The sequence below is a fragment of the Anastrepha ludens genome, chromosome 3, assembly GCF_028408465.1.
Source record: "Anastrepha ludens isolate Willacy chromosome 3, idAnaLude1.1, whole genome shotgun sequence".
NCBI classification, from domain to species: Eukaryota; Metazoa; Arthropoda; class Insecta; order Diptera; family Tephritidae; genus Anastrepha; species Anastrepha ludens.
Window position 1 is genome coordinate 1,545,127 of NC_071499.1, and position 17,291 is coordinate 1,562,417.

Sequence of the window (17,291 nt, forward strand, 5' to 3'; positions counted from 1 at the left end):
TTTGTGCATGGCACAATCATACAAACATCAAAATGCGTGCGCTGGACAGCCCGATATGAGCTCGTAATATTGTAGCATATGTTGAGGCGTATTACACATTTTTAATGCAGTGAAGCGTTGGCGGTGGAATGACTATTTAAGTCTACTAGTGCATGAAAACCGGCAAGGTTTATTACAAAAATACGACTACAAACATAAGCGCGCACTGCCGATATTACTTATATAAAATATCTATGAAGCAAAGGGAATGTGTGTGGCACGTATCAGCGAACGAGCACACTTGCAACGCGCCACAGCGGCACGAAATGAAAATGAATTATAGACGAAGATGAGACGAAGAAACCAGAGGCAGCGGATGTAGATGTTAGAAAATTGCTGGAGAATAACCCAAAACGCGTTAAATGAAATTGTGCTGAAAGACGACATGATTCGGCTTGACTGCGCGCTGAATGCGATTTGATCAAAGCGAAAGAGATTTTGCTGCTTTCAGTCATAAGCTCTCGCACACACCACACCCACACAATCACATGCCGCCGCGCTAAGTAAACACTTGCGTTGTGCCCATAAAAAAAATTACGAGCTCTAGTGTGCACAACAACAACAACAACAATAATAACAACGCAACAAAAACAACTTGCACAAAGATATAGCAGCATTTGCAGAAAACTACTAGTCGAACTATCGCCGCCGATGGGCCACCCTTGCCAAGGACATGTCTAATAAGATTACAAGCTGTGCATGTAAGATTACAAGCTGTGCATGTATGAGTAAGCAATATTACAGCTTTTACTACCAGTGCACGCCCGCCGTCGCGCCAAACAAGCCAGGCAACGGAATTGCGACGAGGAGTCAATAACGCTGGTGTGTTTGTTGCTGGCAGTGCTCAGCGTAAGCTCACTCACGTGAGTGAGTTTTGTGTCGTCGCATTGATGTTTACATGTAACGTTAATTCATTTATTTATATCCCCAAAAATGTTAATGGAGACCAGCGTAGAGCCCTACACCCGTCGTCCTTTTAGGCCCTTTTAAGGAAGTTTCTGCACGCCCACACATAAACTATTTATAATTTCATAAAAAATCGTACTTATTTTAGAGATAGGGAGGGACGTTCGCCGTCACATGACCCATTAGTCGCCACGCAGAATTGAACACTGGTTCGTGTACTGATTACTTAGTCTAACCACTTGGCGCATAGCTTTGATTATATAAGTACAGCTATACGAGGGTTGGAACTTAAGTTTTGAGATGAACAAGTAGAGTAAATATTTACAATTAAAAGTGGATTTATTGGTTTTTAAAATATTTTCCATGAATATCAATACGCTTTTGCATGCACTTGAATGAGCCTTTTTTTTTGAGTTATGTGATATCCAATGCGAACAAATCTGTGTAGTAAATAACGAACCTGCGGTGTCAGGATTAGATCACCTTCATGAAAGTCTTTCCATAGCATGAACGAAACCTCAAGACCGTGATCTATCACCAAAAATCGATGTGAATTGATGAACACTTCTGGTTTAATGAACGCCGAAATTCATAGAAAATCATGAGACGACAGTTTTCACATTTCCAATTTTTTAACAAACCGAATGTTAAATAAAAAATGTTATGGGTACGGTTAGAATAAAAAATGTTCAACTTACGGTGGCAATGGCAGACATGACAAATCGCATATCGCAGCCGTGTTGTCATGCCTCAAAGCCCAAGTAGCAGCCTACTTCGATAGATCTGAAATAGGAATATAGTCTTCGGTGTGGCAGATCGGCAAATGCGTTATTTAATCTCCTCTTTTATTTTCTCTTCACAAATTTCAAAAACGTATGCACTAAGTTATTTTGACAAAAACAAATTAAATAAAGAAAAAAACTAATTTTAATATTAAAAATTAATGAACAAAAAAGGGGAAAGCGAAATAGGTTTTTTTCTCGGTAGATGGCTGTAGTGATCGATATCTCGTAAAGCATCGATTAAAGAATTTGAAGCTTATGCTCGTAGTTAAGGGGCCATTCCACACTAAAAAATTATTTTGCATTTTTTTTTGTTTTTAGAATGTGGCGGATTGGAAAATACGTTATTTACTCTCCTCTTTAATATTTCCTTCAAAACTTTCAAAAAAGTAGATTTAAGTTATTTGGAAACAAAACATACTTTAAAAAAAATACTCACAAAACATTTAAAAAACAAAAATATTGATCGGATTTTTTATTTCTGGCCTAAGAAACTTGTAATAGCAAAATATTGTGTGATTCTGTTTTTTTAAATGTCTCTTAAATTGGGTAAACCAGTTATTGTTGGTATTTAAAAAACTTTTTTTTTATCTTAACAAGAAAATTGTAGGTTTTTTCGGGGTTCCTATAAGCCATTATCACGAATTTTTTTTTTTAATAAAAGGTATCACTTTATGGACATTTGTGTGAGGAAAATAGAAGAGAAGAGTAAATAATCTCGATCTGTAAATTTTTTATACAAAATTGACGGAAAATGCACATTTTCACCATAGGAAAGCAAAGGTATGGCGGCCCGCGTATATATGAAGTAAAAAGAAAGCAGAAAGAAAGGTAACCCAGTTTTTTGGACATAGAACAATTTTTAAGAGCAGCATTAGGAAGAAACCACTTTTTTTTACCCACACTAACACAGGTAAAGAATGAACCACCTCCGAACTGAATCAAATGCAATAACTTCACTAACTCACAAAGGCAGAATAAGCAAATTAGGCGAAGTGGCTTGTGCTTTGTTTGACTGAAAACTGATTTATGGGCTCATTCAAATATTTCGGGCTCGGCAAATGAACAGTTATAGAGCCAAAGCTGCGCTCTATTGGAAAAATGATGTGAAAAATTATAATAAGAATCTTAGCGAAATATTTGGTACTTTTTTTACTAACTTTTGTATGGAAATGAAATTTCATGGGCTTGAAATAGGTATGCACTTGCAACTGACTTTAAACACGCGGCGAAAGTCAAAGTGCACATTTCATCAAAGCTGTTAAGTGATTTAAAATGCCGCAAGAGTGGCGCAGTGAACTTTTCTCCAACCCAAGGCATTGATGCTGGCGCTTCACTAAGGGTCTTACATATCGCTCATTTGCTTCCAGAGTGTCACAATATAAAAACAACAAAATGTCGAGATAATCGGCTTCAAAAGACACATTCCCTTCCAATAAATAAAAGTTAATTAACAGACTTCGCCACGAAATTTTTACGCAGCATAAAAAAGAACTGGTCTGCATATTAATACGCTTGACGTGATAACGTCTTATAATTCGGATTAGCCGGCTGCACGCACCAAAATATGCGTTGTTATCTTGCTCATGCGTCGTTATCTTGCTTGAACTGCAAGCGAGAGCGCGGAACGAACGACAAAGAGGCACAATCGGCCCCCGCGTTCGGCAACGTTCGACATCTGGCTCTCTCCTACTTGAGTGAGCATACATAAATATGTATGTATATGCGCATATGTATATAAATTCGCATATATGTATTTGCATATGCCTTCTTCCTGTGTGCATGGTAATGAACCAATTCTCTGTTGAGAATAGGACGATGATAGGAAAAGTAGGAAATGAAAGCGAGTGTTTCGAGTGTCTTGAAAAAGGCAAATCGATGATGTTGCCTCTTAGTGTTGTTGACTTATTAAGGCCGGCGGGCCAATTAAAAGGTCAAAAAAATCGATTTTTTTTTCCTGAAATCAATAGCTTAGATATTCAAGAACATGAGACACAAATTTTCAGAGTTAAATTCCAAGTATTTGCAGAGCTACAGAGCCGAGCGTAGTGCGGCGTCGAGCAACCGTGCGCTTATTGTTGTAGTTTGAAGCGCGTTTTCTCGGCTTTTCATTTTCACGATTTTACCTAATTTATGTACACGATTGCAAAAAAACTAAACGAGCTATCCATTTCATTCAAAATGCATTATCTTCAGTATTGTTTTCTCTTCTATGTGAACTAAAAAAAACATCCAAAAACTTTTTTTAAGCGACTTTTTTACCCAGTTGAAGAGTTTTTTTTTTCCTTGAAAAACCACTTTTTTTTTCTACCTTCCCCAAAAATTCGAATTTTACGTGTTTCTCCCAATTTTCTTAGTTCACATCGAAGATAATTACATCAAAATTAATAATCTTTTTTTTTTTTGTTTTCAGATGAAAATTGCAAGTTGTATCTTGTACAGAAGTTGGATACTTCAGTGGCAAGGCGCTCTGGGAATCTATTGATAACTCGGCTTACAATATATTGTTGGAGATTGTACAAAATTTTTTTTTTAGTTCAAATATATATTAAACTATCCCCAAAGCTTCATTTGGCTAATTGTTTTTTTCTCATCCTACAACGCTTCGCGAAAACTACTGAATTTAGGACATCTAATTGGCCCGCCGGCCTTAACATCTGATGCTCAATCGAAACATATCTTTCATGAATTTGATAAATGTTTCGTAATTTTTCACGTTTGTGTTAATGTAACTTGATCAATTCCATTGCGATTCCATTTACCTCCTCCTCTATATCCATACAAAATATCTATCAAACAAATAAGATTAAAATTTTCTTTTGCAAAGTGCAACCATTCCATCAGTATTTTCTTATTACGTTCTCACGTGAAACTATCGTCAGTAAACCGACTTTACAGACAACCTCTTTTTTTTACTTGTTTTTTATTTTGACACTCTTGCAGTAAATGAGCGATTTTTATGCTGCGTAAATAACCAAAACACAAAACATTTGGGTAGCTGTCAAACCTGGAAATCGAAATGGACATGAAACTTATCGTAAAAAAAACTTGTAAATGAAACAGAAAAACAGAGAAAATAGTTTATTAAATGTTACAAATTTTTCTGCTGCATGTTTCTTAAATATGAAATACGTTTTTTACTACATAAACAAAAATTTACAGTGTGCCATTTAATAATTTTTACAGACATAAATTGGGTGACTAAAATTGAAATTAATTTGAATGGCACATTGGCTTTGTAAATAAATTCTATTTTCAATTAAAAAACAAAACAACAAATAGCACTTAAGTTTTTTAAAAACTAAAATCATTTTAAGCATCGGTTGAGTAGAAAATATTTTCATTCAATACCTGTTTCGACACTCTTAGCACTTTTACAATTTTTCATTTCACTTCACTCTCAAATTCTGTAATGAAAATTATTTTATGGTATCATAAAATTTATTTATATTTTACAACTCCTTCAGTTTTCTGCATCAGTTCTGAAGCGATTCTCGCTTCATGAAAAAAAATATTTTTTACTTTGAAAACATTTTTAATTAATTATTAAAGCAGTTTCACATTTCACTCCTGCCTAATCTGCATCTTCATATGCAATTTATGATTGAATACCTTCATAAATTCCTTTTTTTGTCACAATATTTTTGAACCGCACCAACTACTGGTGCAGACATACATACGCAAAATTTTAGAAATAAAATTCAGAAATTACCGCATTCAGCTCTTACTTTACCATTCCCTTTAACCATACAGATGAATTTTTTCAATTCGCCGTTATTTTTTCGACCACTAAACTTTTCACACCACAGCCTTATCAAATATTTTACTGACACTAATTAAAAATTGTTTTATTTCCCCACCCCACCCTCGCCTATCGCACTTGCTGCTGTGCCCTGCAGCCGGGTGTCGGTAATGCGTGGCCAGGTCATCACGCCGCAGGGATTGGGCATCGTCGGCATTCGGGTCTCAGTGGATCGGGACTCGCGCTTCGGATTCACGTTGACGCGGCAAGGCGGATGGTGAGTATCGTTTACTGTAAGGTTTAATATATACTTAGTTTAAGTATTTTCACATTTTATTGCATAGAAAGAATTTAGAAATTCCAATTTAAGGGATTTCGTATACGCACCGAATACCCGAAACTTTCATCGATTGCCGGCTCAGCGCAGAACAGTTTTCGGGGTTTCGTTAAAAATTTATCTCTAAATTAATACCAAAATACGTACCAGTGTGTGCGTCGGTGCATAACTCCCATCCACTGCAGGAGTTCCTTAGGCTAACGATATGACATCTTCCGTTGCCCATGGAAATCGCCTAATTTGCGTGGCTACAGGCCGGAAAAGTTGCCTACAAGATTCTGCCAAATCGAATATCACTTATGGAAAAGTCAATGTTGTTGTTGTTATTGTTGTTGCAAGGCAGAATTCCATCCAGCCAAAAATAATTTTCTCCAAAGCGAACTCATTTCTCAAGTTGAATGTTTAAATGGAAATCCGATTAAAGAAGCTACACACATACACACACAAGGTATTTACGTAAAGTTTCCATGGCCAACAACAATTACCATTTAATTTTACATAAAGGCAATTCGGCATATTTCTGCATAAGGAAACAAATATAATGAAGAGAAAAAATAATTGTCACAACAACAATGACAATAATAATAATAATCTCCTCACATCCATACACACACACACAGCTATGTATGGGTAAGAAATACAATATAATATTTTAATTTATTTCCATTTGAATTCTGCGATGGAAACAATGAAAATTCGCTTCGAAGTATTCCAAACTTTCTTATCAGTTTCGGTGGCAACGTTGAAGGCAAAAGGAAAAACGAATACAAACAACAGCCGTAACACACGCAGTAGTCTGTGACAATAGTTACTGTCCAACAGATGAGTTCTTAAGGAGGAAGGCACCAGCGCAGCTTCATAGTAACTATTTCGCATCGTCATAGGACGCCCACTCATACAACACCCAAATTTCCCGGCTTCAAATGTCACAAAGGCAGCAACAAAAGCTCCAACCATCGCAGTCTACCACCAGCCAGCCTCTTACACGGGTGTAGTTAAATTTCACACCAAGTGCGGACGGCTTCTCTCTCCCTCTCTTTTCACCTTCAGTATTGCTTGTTTTTCTTGTGGCCTTACATTGAGAGTATCTTTCAAAAACTAATTAAATTAAATTTGCAACGCATGAACAATTTTTAATTCTGATCATTTTTTCGAATGAAAGAACGTTCGTTGGGAACATAAAATCGAGCTGTGCGGCCAGTGAGAATGATGAGATGGCAGGCAGCTCTTAATATAATAGAATATAGGAGTCTGTGAGCATAATTCATTCCTTATACGGCGTTAGCAGTGTATGTGTTACTAACATTTGAAGTCGTCCTAGGTGCCTGCATCGCTATGCAGTGGACTGGTAGCAAGAAACAGTCGAAGTGTTTTCCTTCGAAAGTCCGTTCACGGTCGTCTATAGCAGCCGGTGAATAAAAACCAAGTTCATGAATGAAGGATAAGACATCAGAGTTCAAGAAATTCTAAAAAAAATTACCTAAAACAGATTAACAGCAAGACGTTTTAATCAGTTTACTAAAGTCGTTATGTCATAAACCAGCAGCGCATTACCAATAAAATGACTCATATTTTCATTGCTCGCGAATATTTGTATGTATGTGATACTGGCTCGTTTTCATCGCCGCTTTCACCTCGTTCACTTACCTCCAAGCTAAGTTCCTCCACTAAGCCTAAACTGTGGCCACTATTTCTTCCAGTCGCCATTTTATGCTGCCATATGCGGTGTCCTTACAGAGGCCTGCCCTTATTGCGTTATAATTCTTCATTAGCCCAGTGCCTTAATTCCATTTGTCCATGGTAGTCGTGGCACTTGCGTGTTATTTATTTATGCACCATTCCCTTTTGTCCTTTTATTATTATTATTATTACTATTTCTTGCACTGCTGGGGTTTGTTACTTGTTGCCATCGCGGCTGCTCCTCCTTCTGCTGCTGCTGCTGCTGTTGCGTTAGCGCGAAGCCGTTGCCTGAATTACCTTTGTAAAACTAAACAACCACAACAACGGCAATAACAACTCGCAAAGCAGGAAATGAATTACAGTTACGACACCAGAAAACACAAAAAATGGCAACGCGGGCCCCATGGAATTACATACACACATACATACAAACAGACATACATATAAGTTTCATACAAAAGCACAGTACCACGTACTCAGTATGTACATGCACACGCATGCAGTTGTGTAATAACGGAAACAGTTATTTGCCATGGAGTAGGCGCTGGGTCTCCAGTAGTAGCGACTCGCACACAGCATCCGCCTCAGTTCGTTGTTGCTGCTTACATTTATTTACTTTTGTTTTACTTGTTGCTGGTTTTTCTGCTGCAGCAGCTATTGTTTCCCTATTTGATCCCGTTATCATGCGCAGTAATATTATATAAATATTTACGTTTACTTTTTGTTGAAAGCAAATTTATTTAATTCCTTGCCTCTCCGCTCCCACCTCAGCGGTAGAAATACCAAGGAATATTTTTTAAACCAGAAAATATGTGGCTTATATTTTACATAAAATATTATCTGGCTTATAAAAACCAAGTAAAGCTGTGGAATGTTTAGAATCTTGTTTACATCAAGGCGAATATGCCCAAGATGAACTGACTAGAGCAACAACAAATGCATTTCGTTTTCGCAATTTGGTGTTTTGAATACCACAACTTCAATCAAAAAGTCAGCAAATAAACAGAACAATAACAAAGATTTAATACTTTGACATAAAAACCAAAATCACCAAATCGAAGTAAAAACAATGGAATCAGCCGCTATAGTAACAACACCTCGTACGAAGTCGCCTTGGCTTGGATCTTAATAAAACCTTGCGAAAGCCTATTCAGCATTGCAAGGGCTCATATTATTTTGTTGAAATAATATTTATCAGGATATGCCACATTGGAGGGTGAGCCGTCTTTTTTCAGATGAGCGACGGTGGCCGCAGTGTCTCTGCTACATTCACTACGTTTCGTGAGTTGTGGTCTGCTTTTATTAGCATATCCTCCTCCTCCAATTAAGAAGAGAGCTTTTAATAATATAACATTTAACATGGTAACATAACTGATAGAAGGAGAGAGGCTGCAATGGCCATTGATCTGAGCTCCCATTGTTGCTTACGTTGTTCCTCGTGTTTGACCTTTTATTTACCGCTTGCGATTTAACTCTCGCCATTCCGAAACACAAACTTGAATTTATAAAAAATTTTGCACTAACATAAATTTACTTAGTCACATATGTATGCCTGTATGCACATTTACATACTTACTTACTTGTGTGTATATTAGACGGGGTGGTTTTGCAGCCATACCTCTCGGTTAAAATTATGATCCCCCTTGTTTGATTTCCCTGTTACAAGTACAAAATCCTGTACGACTTAGATCTCAGACGCATTTTGAGGTTCTAAAATCAGAGCTTTATGGAACTTGCTTGATATAGAATTTCAAATGCACACTAATCGGCGAAAAAATAATTACGGCAATTGGCATATGATTTCATGTAAAAATGTACTCTTTAATATTTTGGAATTCGGCCAAATTGTAGGTATTTGAGATCTAAAAAAAGCTGACTCTTTCAAATGTATTAATGTACTGTTAATGAATTTTTCCAATCTCAAATTTTCTGCGCTCACTGGTTCCGGTTAGAAATCCCGAACGCTGACAAGCCTTCCAGCACTGGGTCCCTACAAAGTACCTCTGGAGCGTCTTCGTTCATACGGGTGATATGGCCAGGACAGCGTAGATGCTGTATGTTTACACGCTTTGGTATGTTCATGGCCGTACATAACTCAAACTGTTCTAACATACACAATATTCCTCACCCAAGCAGAGGGTACCAAAGATGTTGCGGAGAATTTCAGCTCTCAAAGGTTCCCAAAACTTTCGAATCTGCTATTCGCATCGTCCAAGTATCTGCGTCATATAGCAGGACGGATATGATGCACGCTTTGTAGTGTCAGTTTGGTCCTTCGAGAGAGTGCTGTACTTCTCAATTGTATACTCAGACCCAAGTAACACCAGTTGGCAAGAACGGAGAATAGTTTGATATCCAGGTTCACTCATTTTTGTTGTGAGCTGTTAGGGATACAAAATGCTGAATAATAAAAGTAGAGGCTAAGAAAAATACATTCAAACATTTTCATATTCATTCATGATTTCAAACGTAATTTAGCACTGAGATAAACTAAATTGAATTAAGAAATTAAAAATTATGTAAACTTTTGACAAATTTTGAAAAACAAATCGCTCCGGCCTAATGCACATACATATATACGTATATTCATAGTACTTTTATATACTTATAAGTACATATACCCTGGCTAGATAATCATAAATTATTTTTACCCAACCTTCTGTGTGCTTTTTGTTGAGTTTTATTGAATATTTCACCAAATCTACTCACCAGCCTTTTATAAAATATAAATGCAAAGCTGTGGAGCTCTCGTGCCATACATACATACATATGTATGTACATAAATAAGTTCAAGAGTAATGGTGAATTATTTGAAGCCCCACACAGATTAAAATTGTTTCACTGAAATATCACAAATGCGGAGATTTGAGTTTTAAAAAACAAATAGCCCAAAAGCGTTTACTTATTCACATATATTTACATGTGTTAGTGCACTTAACTGTAGGTATAAAATTTACGTAAAAATGTTACAGTGCAAGCCCGTTGAGAATGCAAAAGGATGACGAAAGTTCAATGAAGCTCACAGCCTAACTGGGCAAGAATCAGATTATATAATAAATTGAAGCTTTCTAAAAACTCAGAAACAATAAAAGTGGAAGAACAAAATGTTTAGAACTTTTAGTAAATATATTTCCTTCATTTGATATAGAGTGAAAGTTAAGCGGGAGTTGGAGTTTCCATTTAGTTTTGAAGTCAAACCAGGAGTGACCTGGAAATATCTGATTGTATGTTGGGTATCGAAAAAATCAGAAATAACAAATTCAGCCCACAAAAGAGATGGAATTAGTAGATTATTTCACAGTAATATAATTACAATACAAGACATCAAATCGAGAGTTCAAAAAGCGCTTATCTCACAAATAGAAAAAATCCTTCGGCAATCATTAAAAAAAGATAGTAAAAAGCATTGCCTGCAGAGTTAACAGAGATGCGAAAGATATTATTTTGTTATTCTGCGTGAACAGGTAATATTGCACACATCTGCATATGTATGTAGGTATTTTGATATTTCTGCCAACATTTGAGCAAACAAATAAAACAGTTTTATACTAAAAACAATATAAAAAAAATTTCGTTGTTAGAGCTTTTGTGCCTTTTGCATATGAACTTTCATTTTATGTATTGTACGATGCTATTCTGCATGCCCTACTTACATACATACATGCATATATACATAATACATACATAAATAGTTACAAATACATAAAAGTTTGTTTCAGCGCATTGTATATATTTGCGTATTTCTACCCCATGCAGGCGTTTGTATGTTTTCAAAATCATTATTTTCAGGCTTGCAAGCTTCCGCCTCGCCAGTCTTCAATATTTGGGTCAATTGCAAATTAAATATTCAAGTTTTTCAACAACAAAATTACAAATTGCAAGTGTTGCCGCAATTATGTAGCTGTTGTAATGGCTGTTGGCGATGTTACTGCAACACTTTACACTTCAACTTAATTTTAATGAAAATCCAATGAAAGCATATTTACGTATGCATTTGGTTTTTGTTTTTATTGTTTTTTGTGTCAGCCGTCATTGAAAGCGCGTAATTGTTGCAGGGAATACTGCGAATTGCATTAAACTTTATTTCAGTTTTAAAACTCAACGCAAACTGCAAAAAAAGTGCAGCAAAGGAGGCCAACCACGGTTGGTACTGCAACAAAGATTGCCCGTTTGTTCGGGAACTATTCTGTCTACCTCCGTTCTTAGCTACTTTTTTGCATTTAAAACTTGAAAGTAATCAATAAAATGTCTAAAATAAAAAAAAAATTTCACGAATCCAAAGTCAAGGTTGTAATAAAACGCACAAACAATTGAAGAATTCTAATTAAGGTGTTAACCCGGCTGGCATTAAGCCACGCACAGACTCTTTGGTCCCTAGCGATACCAGATGGAGACTGACCTTGATTAAGATTTAAAGTAGACACCCCGCAGGATGTCAACGCTTTTACCAAATCTAAGCAGAGCTGGAAGATCCATTTTTGAGATACACTTCAGACCCTCAAGCTGTGGTGTTCCCAGGCATTTCGAGCGCGTTTTTGATAATGCCGAACAAAAACATAGAAGGAGCTCTAAAGTTTCTCTATATCCTCTCTGAACTTCCTGCATTTGTCGGTGCCTGCAATACCTAACTATTAATTCTTCACATCTGCGGTTGTGGTTTTACATGTGGTCAGATTGGTTCACCTAGCATTCACTTGCCTTTTCATTAAGTCGTCCATTTCGTTATATATTTGATTTAGCGATTTTTGTGTGTCGTTGTCTTATTCAAATGATTAGCAGCTCTTTCAGCTATCTCATCTACTACTTCGTTTCCTATATTGCCTTTGTGACCCGGTAGCCAATAAATGTACTGCCTTATGTTTGCGGCTAGTCTTTCTGTGGCTTCTCTGCTTCTCTGCACTTCTCTTTGCTATCGAGCTATGCCCTAAGGTTCTATAGGTGGCAGCCACCAATCTCCCCGCGCATTTAGCTAGAAGATTCTAAAAAAAAACATATACATCCGTCCGTCCGTCCTTCAACGCCCAGTTATTGATATTTATTGAAATCTGGTTATTCACGACACGGGCTTTGTATTCTTTTTTTTCAGGGATGACAATTTTAAATTCATGGGCGCCAAATACAAGAAACTGGCCATTAATGCGGGAAAATTATTCGCATTTCGAATATTCTATTAAAAATTGATAACAAAGCGATAAGGAACGGAATATTTTTTCGAAAAGAATGCCCAATTTAAAATTGTTTCGTGTGGTAAAGTTAAATATTTTGGAAACCAACTTTCGCTGAAAAATCATCCAATGAGAAAGTTGAGTCGGTAGTCGCCTTTTATCATTTTCCGTGGAGAACTCCAAATGTGTAATTGCAAATAGCAATCAGCCATAAATTTCCACAATACTTTTCTTTCATTCTAGCGAGCCCACCAAGTGGTACTTCTTCTTCTTCTTAATTGGCGCTATAACCGCTTACGCGATTTTGGCCGAGTTTAGCAAAGCGCGCCAGTCGTTTCTTTCTCGTGCTAACCGGCGCCAGTTGGACACACCAAGTGAAGCCAAGTCCTTCTCCACCTGATCTTTCCAACGCAGAGGAGGCCGCCCTCTTCCTCTGCTACCACCAGCTGGTACCGCATCGAATACTTTCAGAGCCGGAGCGTTTGTATCCATTCGGACGACATTCGACATGTCTATGTCGTCGTAAAGCTCATACAGCTCATCGTTCCATCGTCTACGATATTCGCCGTTGCCAACGTGCAAAGGTCCAAAAATCTTACGCAGAATCTTTCTCTCGAACACTCCAAGCGTCGCTTCATCGGATGTTGTCATCGTCCAAGCTTCTGCGCCATACGTTAGGACGGGCATGATGAGAGTCTTGTAGAGTGTTAGTTTTGTTCGTCGAGAGAGGACTTTACTGCTCAGTTGCCTACTTAGTCCAAAGTAGCACTTGTTGGCAAGAGAGATTCTACGTTGGATTTCAAGGCTGACATTGTTATCGGTGTTAATGCTGGTTCCTAAATAGACGAAGTCTTTTACAACCTCGAAATTATAACTGTCTACAGTGACGTGGGTGCCGATACGCGAGTGCGCCGACTGTTTGCTTGAAGACAGGAGGTACTTCGTTTTGTCCTCGTTCACCACCAGACCCATTCGCTTTGCCTCTTTGTCCAGTTTGGAGAAGGCAGAACTAACAGCGCGGTTGTTAAGGCCGATGATGTCAATATCATCGACATACGCCAACAATTGTACGCTCTTATAAAATATTGTGCCTGAGCGATTAAGTTCTGCGGCTCGTACGATGCTCTCCAACATCAGGTTAAAGAAGTCACACGACAGCGAGTCACCCTGTCTGAAACCTCGTTTGGTATCAAACGGCTCGGAGAGGTCCTTTCCAATTCTGACGGCGCTGTTGGTGTTGAGCAACGTCATCTTACATAGCCGTATTAGTTTTGCGGGGATACCAAATTCAGACATCGCGGCATACAGGTAACTCCTTTCCGTACTGTCGAATGCATCTTTGAAGTCGACGAAAAGATGGTGTGTGTCGATTCTCCTTTCATGGGTCTTTTCCAAGATTTGGCGTATTGAGAATATTTGGTTGATGGTAGACTTTCCAGGTCTGAAGCCACACTGATAAGGTCCAATCAGTTGGTTGACGGTGGGCTTCAGCCTTTCACACAATACGCTCGCTAGAACCTTATAGGCGATATTTAGAAGACTAATCCCGCGGTAATTGGCACAAATTGCAGGATCGCCCTTCTTATGGATTGGGCAGAGCACACTTAAATTCCAATCGGCAGGCATGCTTTCATCCGACCATATTTTGCATAGAAGCTGATGCATGCACCTTACCAGCTCCTCGCCGCCATGTTTGAATAGCTCACCCGGCAGTCCGTCGGCGCCCGCGGCTTTGTTGTTCTTTAGCCGCGTTATCGCTATTCTCACCTCGTCATGATCGGGTAGCGGAACGACAATTCCGTCGTCAACGATTGGGGTATCGGGATCTTCACTTTCTCGGTGACATGCGCAGCTGTCACTGTTTAATAAGTTCGAGAAGTGTTCCCTCCATAATTTAAGATTGCTCTGTACGTCAGTCACCAGATCGCCGTCTTTGTTCTTACAGGAAAACGCCCCGGTCTTAAAACCTTCTGTAAGCCGCCGAACTTTCTGGTAGAATTTTCGGGCGTTGTTCCTGTTAGCCAGCATCTCAAGCTCTTCGCACTCACGTATTTCGGCCTCTCGTTTCTTCTTTCGGATAATACGTCTCTCTTCCTTTTTCAGCTCTTTGTAGCGATCCCACATGGCTCGCGTTGCGCCCGATCGCAGCGTGGCTCTATAGGCGGCATCCTTTCTTTCTGCGGCAGCGTGACATTCCTCGTCGTACCAATTGTTTTTTCGGGCTCGCCGGAATCCGATTTCTTCTTCGGCTGCGGTACGTAGAGAACGAGAAATGTTGCTCCATTGCTCGCGCATGCCGGTGTGTTGGGCAGTGCTCTCTGAGAGCAGGAGTGAGAGTCGAGTGGCGAATCTTCTGGCTGTCTGTTGTGATTGCAGCTTTTCGATGTCGAACATTCTTTGCGTAGGTAGATGTACGTTTTTTGCTGCACAGAGGCGTGTGCGCAGTTTGGCTGCAACAAGGTAGTGATCCGAGTCGATGTTGGGTCCTCGGATCGTACGTACATCTAATACACTAGAAGCGTGTTTTCCATCTATCACAACATGATCGATCTGGTTTCGTGTTTTTCGATCAGGAGACAGCCAGGTGGCTTGGTGAATCTTCTTATGCTGGAATCTGGTGCTGCAGACTACCATGTTTCGGGCCCCGGCGAAGTCGATCAGCCTCTGTCCGTTACCGGATGTTTCGTTGTGCAGGCTGAATTTTCCGACTCCCAAACTCCGACTTTCCAAAAATTCCCTCCTTGCCCACCCTGGCGTTGAAGTCGCCAAGCACGATTTTTATGTCGTGGCGGGGGCAGCGCTCATAGGAGCGTTCCAGGCGCTCATAGAAAGAATCTTTGGTCGCATCGTCCTTCTCTTCCGCCGGGGCGTGGGCGCAAATTAGCGATATGTTAAAAAAACGGGCTTTGATGCGGATTGTTGCGAGACGCTCGTCCACCGGAGTGAACGACAGTACTTGGCGACGAAGTCTCTCTCCCACAACAAATCCGACACCGAATTTGCGCTCCTTTATATGGCAGCTGTAGTAGACGTCGCAAGGTCCTATGGTTTTCTTACCTTGCCCCGTCCTCGCATCTATTGGATGGCAGTGATGTCAGCCTTTACTCTCACGAGGACATCAACCAACCGGGCAGAGGCACCTTCCCCATTAAGGGACCGGACATTCCAGGTGCATGCCCTCAAATCATATTCCTTATTTCGTTTGCAGGGGTCGTCATCAGTATAGGGAGGTCTCATCCGAGGCTTTTTCAAACTTTTCATTGGGGGGGATTTTTAAGTGGCGGGTCCCAAACCCAATGCACAACCAGCTATCCTGGAATGTTTTGCCTTCTCACGTTAGCTCACTCCCGAACGGGTGTTCGGAAGCTACCCAGAGGATACGTGGGCTAATCCCGGCCGTTGTGAGCTGCTTGAACCATATGCAGAAGAATCGTCCTGGCCATTCCCAAGTGAATGGCGATCAGTAACTTTCCCCACTTGCGTGAACTTTATTGAGAATTTTGCGAACTAATCGAAAATCGATATATTTTGATGTGTGACGTGTTTGTATGTATATGTGGCTGTGTATGTTTGGTGATTCTTGTAGCTACAAATAAATATCGCTCTGCACAATGACGTTTGGATAATGAAATTGAATACATATGCGTGCGTGTGCGTGTGTACAGACTAGTTTAGCAAAGAAGGATATACTTATGTATGTATACTATATATATATATTTTTTTTTTGGTCTGCAAGTAGGTATTTGTGCACATTCCACTCATCATACAGAACTACACTTTTGTTTGTTTCTGCAAAGGTTATCAACTTCGCTGCCAACTGCCACAACGCCGCGCTGTGTTTTCCGCGGTAAAATCCTTTCGACCCGCATTAGATATTTAAACAATAAAGAACCCAGACAAACACACACGCACATGCGAAGACTCATTCAGTAAAGCACAATGCCAAAACATAGATACGCGCACACCACTGAGAAGCCAATACTGATTGGCAAAGTACACCGAAAAACATAAAAGCAACAATAGCGGCGCCATGGCCGACCGGCAGCAACAAAAGCACCAAAATGCGAACGAAAGAGCAAGATTTTAAAGTACAGTAACAAGCAGGGGGAGGAATTACACACACTCACAATAACCCCAGTCACCAAATGAAACAACGACTGTGCACAAAACAGGATAACGTAAATAAACAGGTGGTTGCGCGGAGCTTAGAAATGGGTATGCTAGGGCGGTGGGAAACCCGCACACATCCACACACATCGCTGCGCATTTCGACAATAGCTCGGCTGTTCGTTAGTTAGGGATATAGCTGAAGTTGTGTTTGCTGCTGGGGCTTATTTTTTGCACATACTGTTTTGCGTCTAATTAAATAGCTTTTAGCGGAAAATTAATTCAGCCATTTCCGCTGCAATGCAACTGCGCCAACATCAGCGGCTTCAATTAAGCCAAAAACACAACACAAAGAAATCTGGCAATCAACGCAGAGCAGAAATGTTTTGCAAAAGAAGAAGAGCTCGGCCACCTGAACATGCAATATTCTGTGGAAAACGCTACTGAATTTCCGGGAAATGTATATGGCGAAAATTGCTTAGCAAGCAATTAAATATCGACTAGTGAAATGAAGTGATGAAGTATTTGCAAAC

The 17,291-nt window shown here is 39.4% G+C and overlaps 1 protein-coding gene across 2 annotated transcripts in view; it reads left to right on the forward strand.

Moving 5' to 3' along the window:
• Nucleotides 1-17,291, forward strand: part of LOC128856810 (teneurin-a) — a 327,215-nt gene that overhangs the window by 271,059 nt on the left and 38,865 nt on the right. For both annotated transcript variants that reach the window (XM_054092157.1, XM_054092158.1), the window contains one exon: nt 5,627-5,746. In XM_054092157.1, the coding sequence (XP_053948132.1) occupies nt 5,627-5,746 (120 nt within the window). The remainder of the gene's footprint in view (nt 1-5,626; nt 5,747-17,291) is intronic.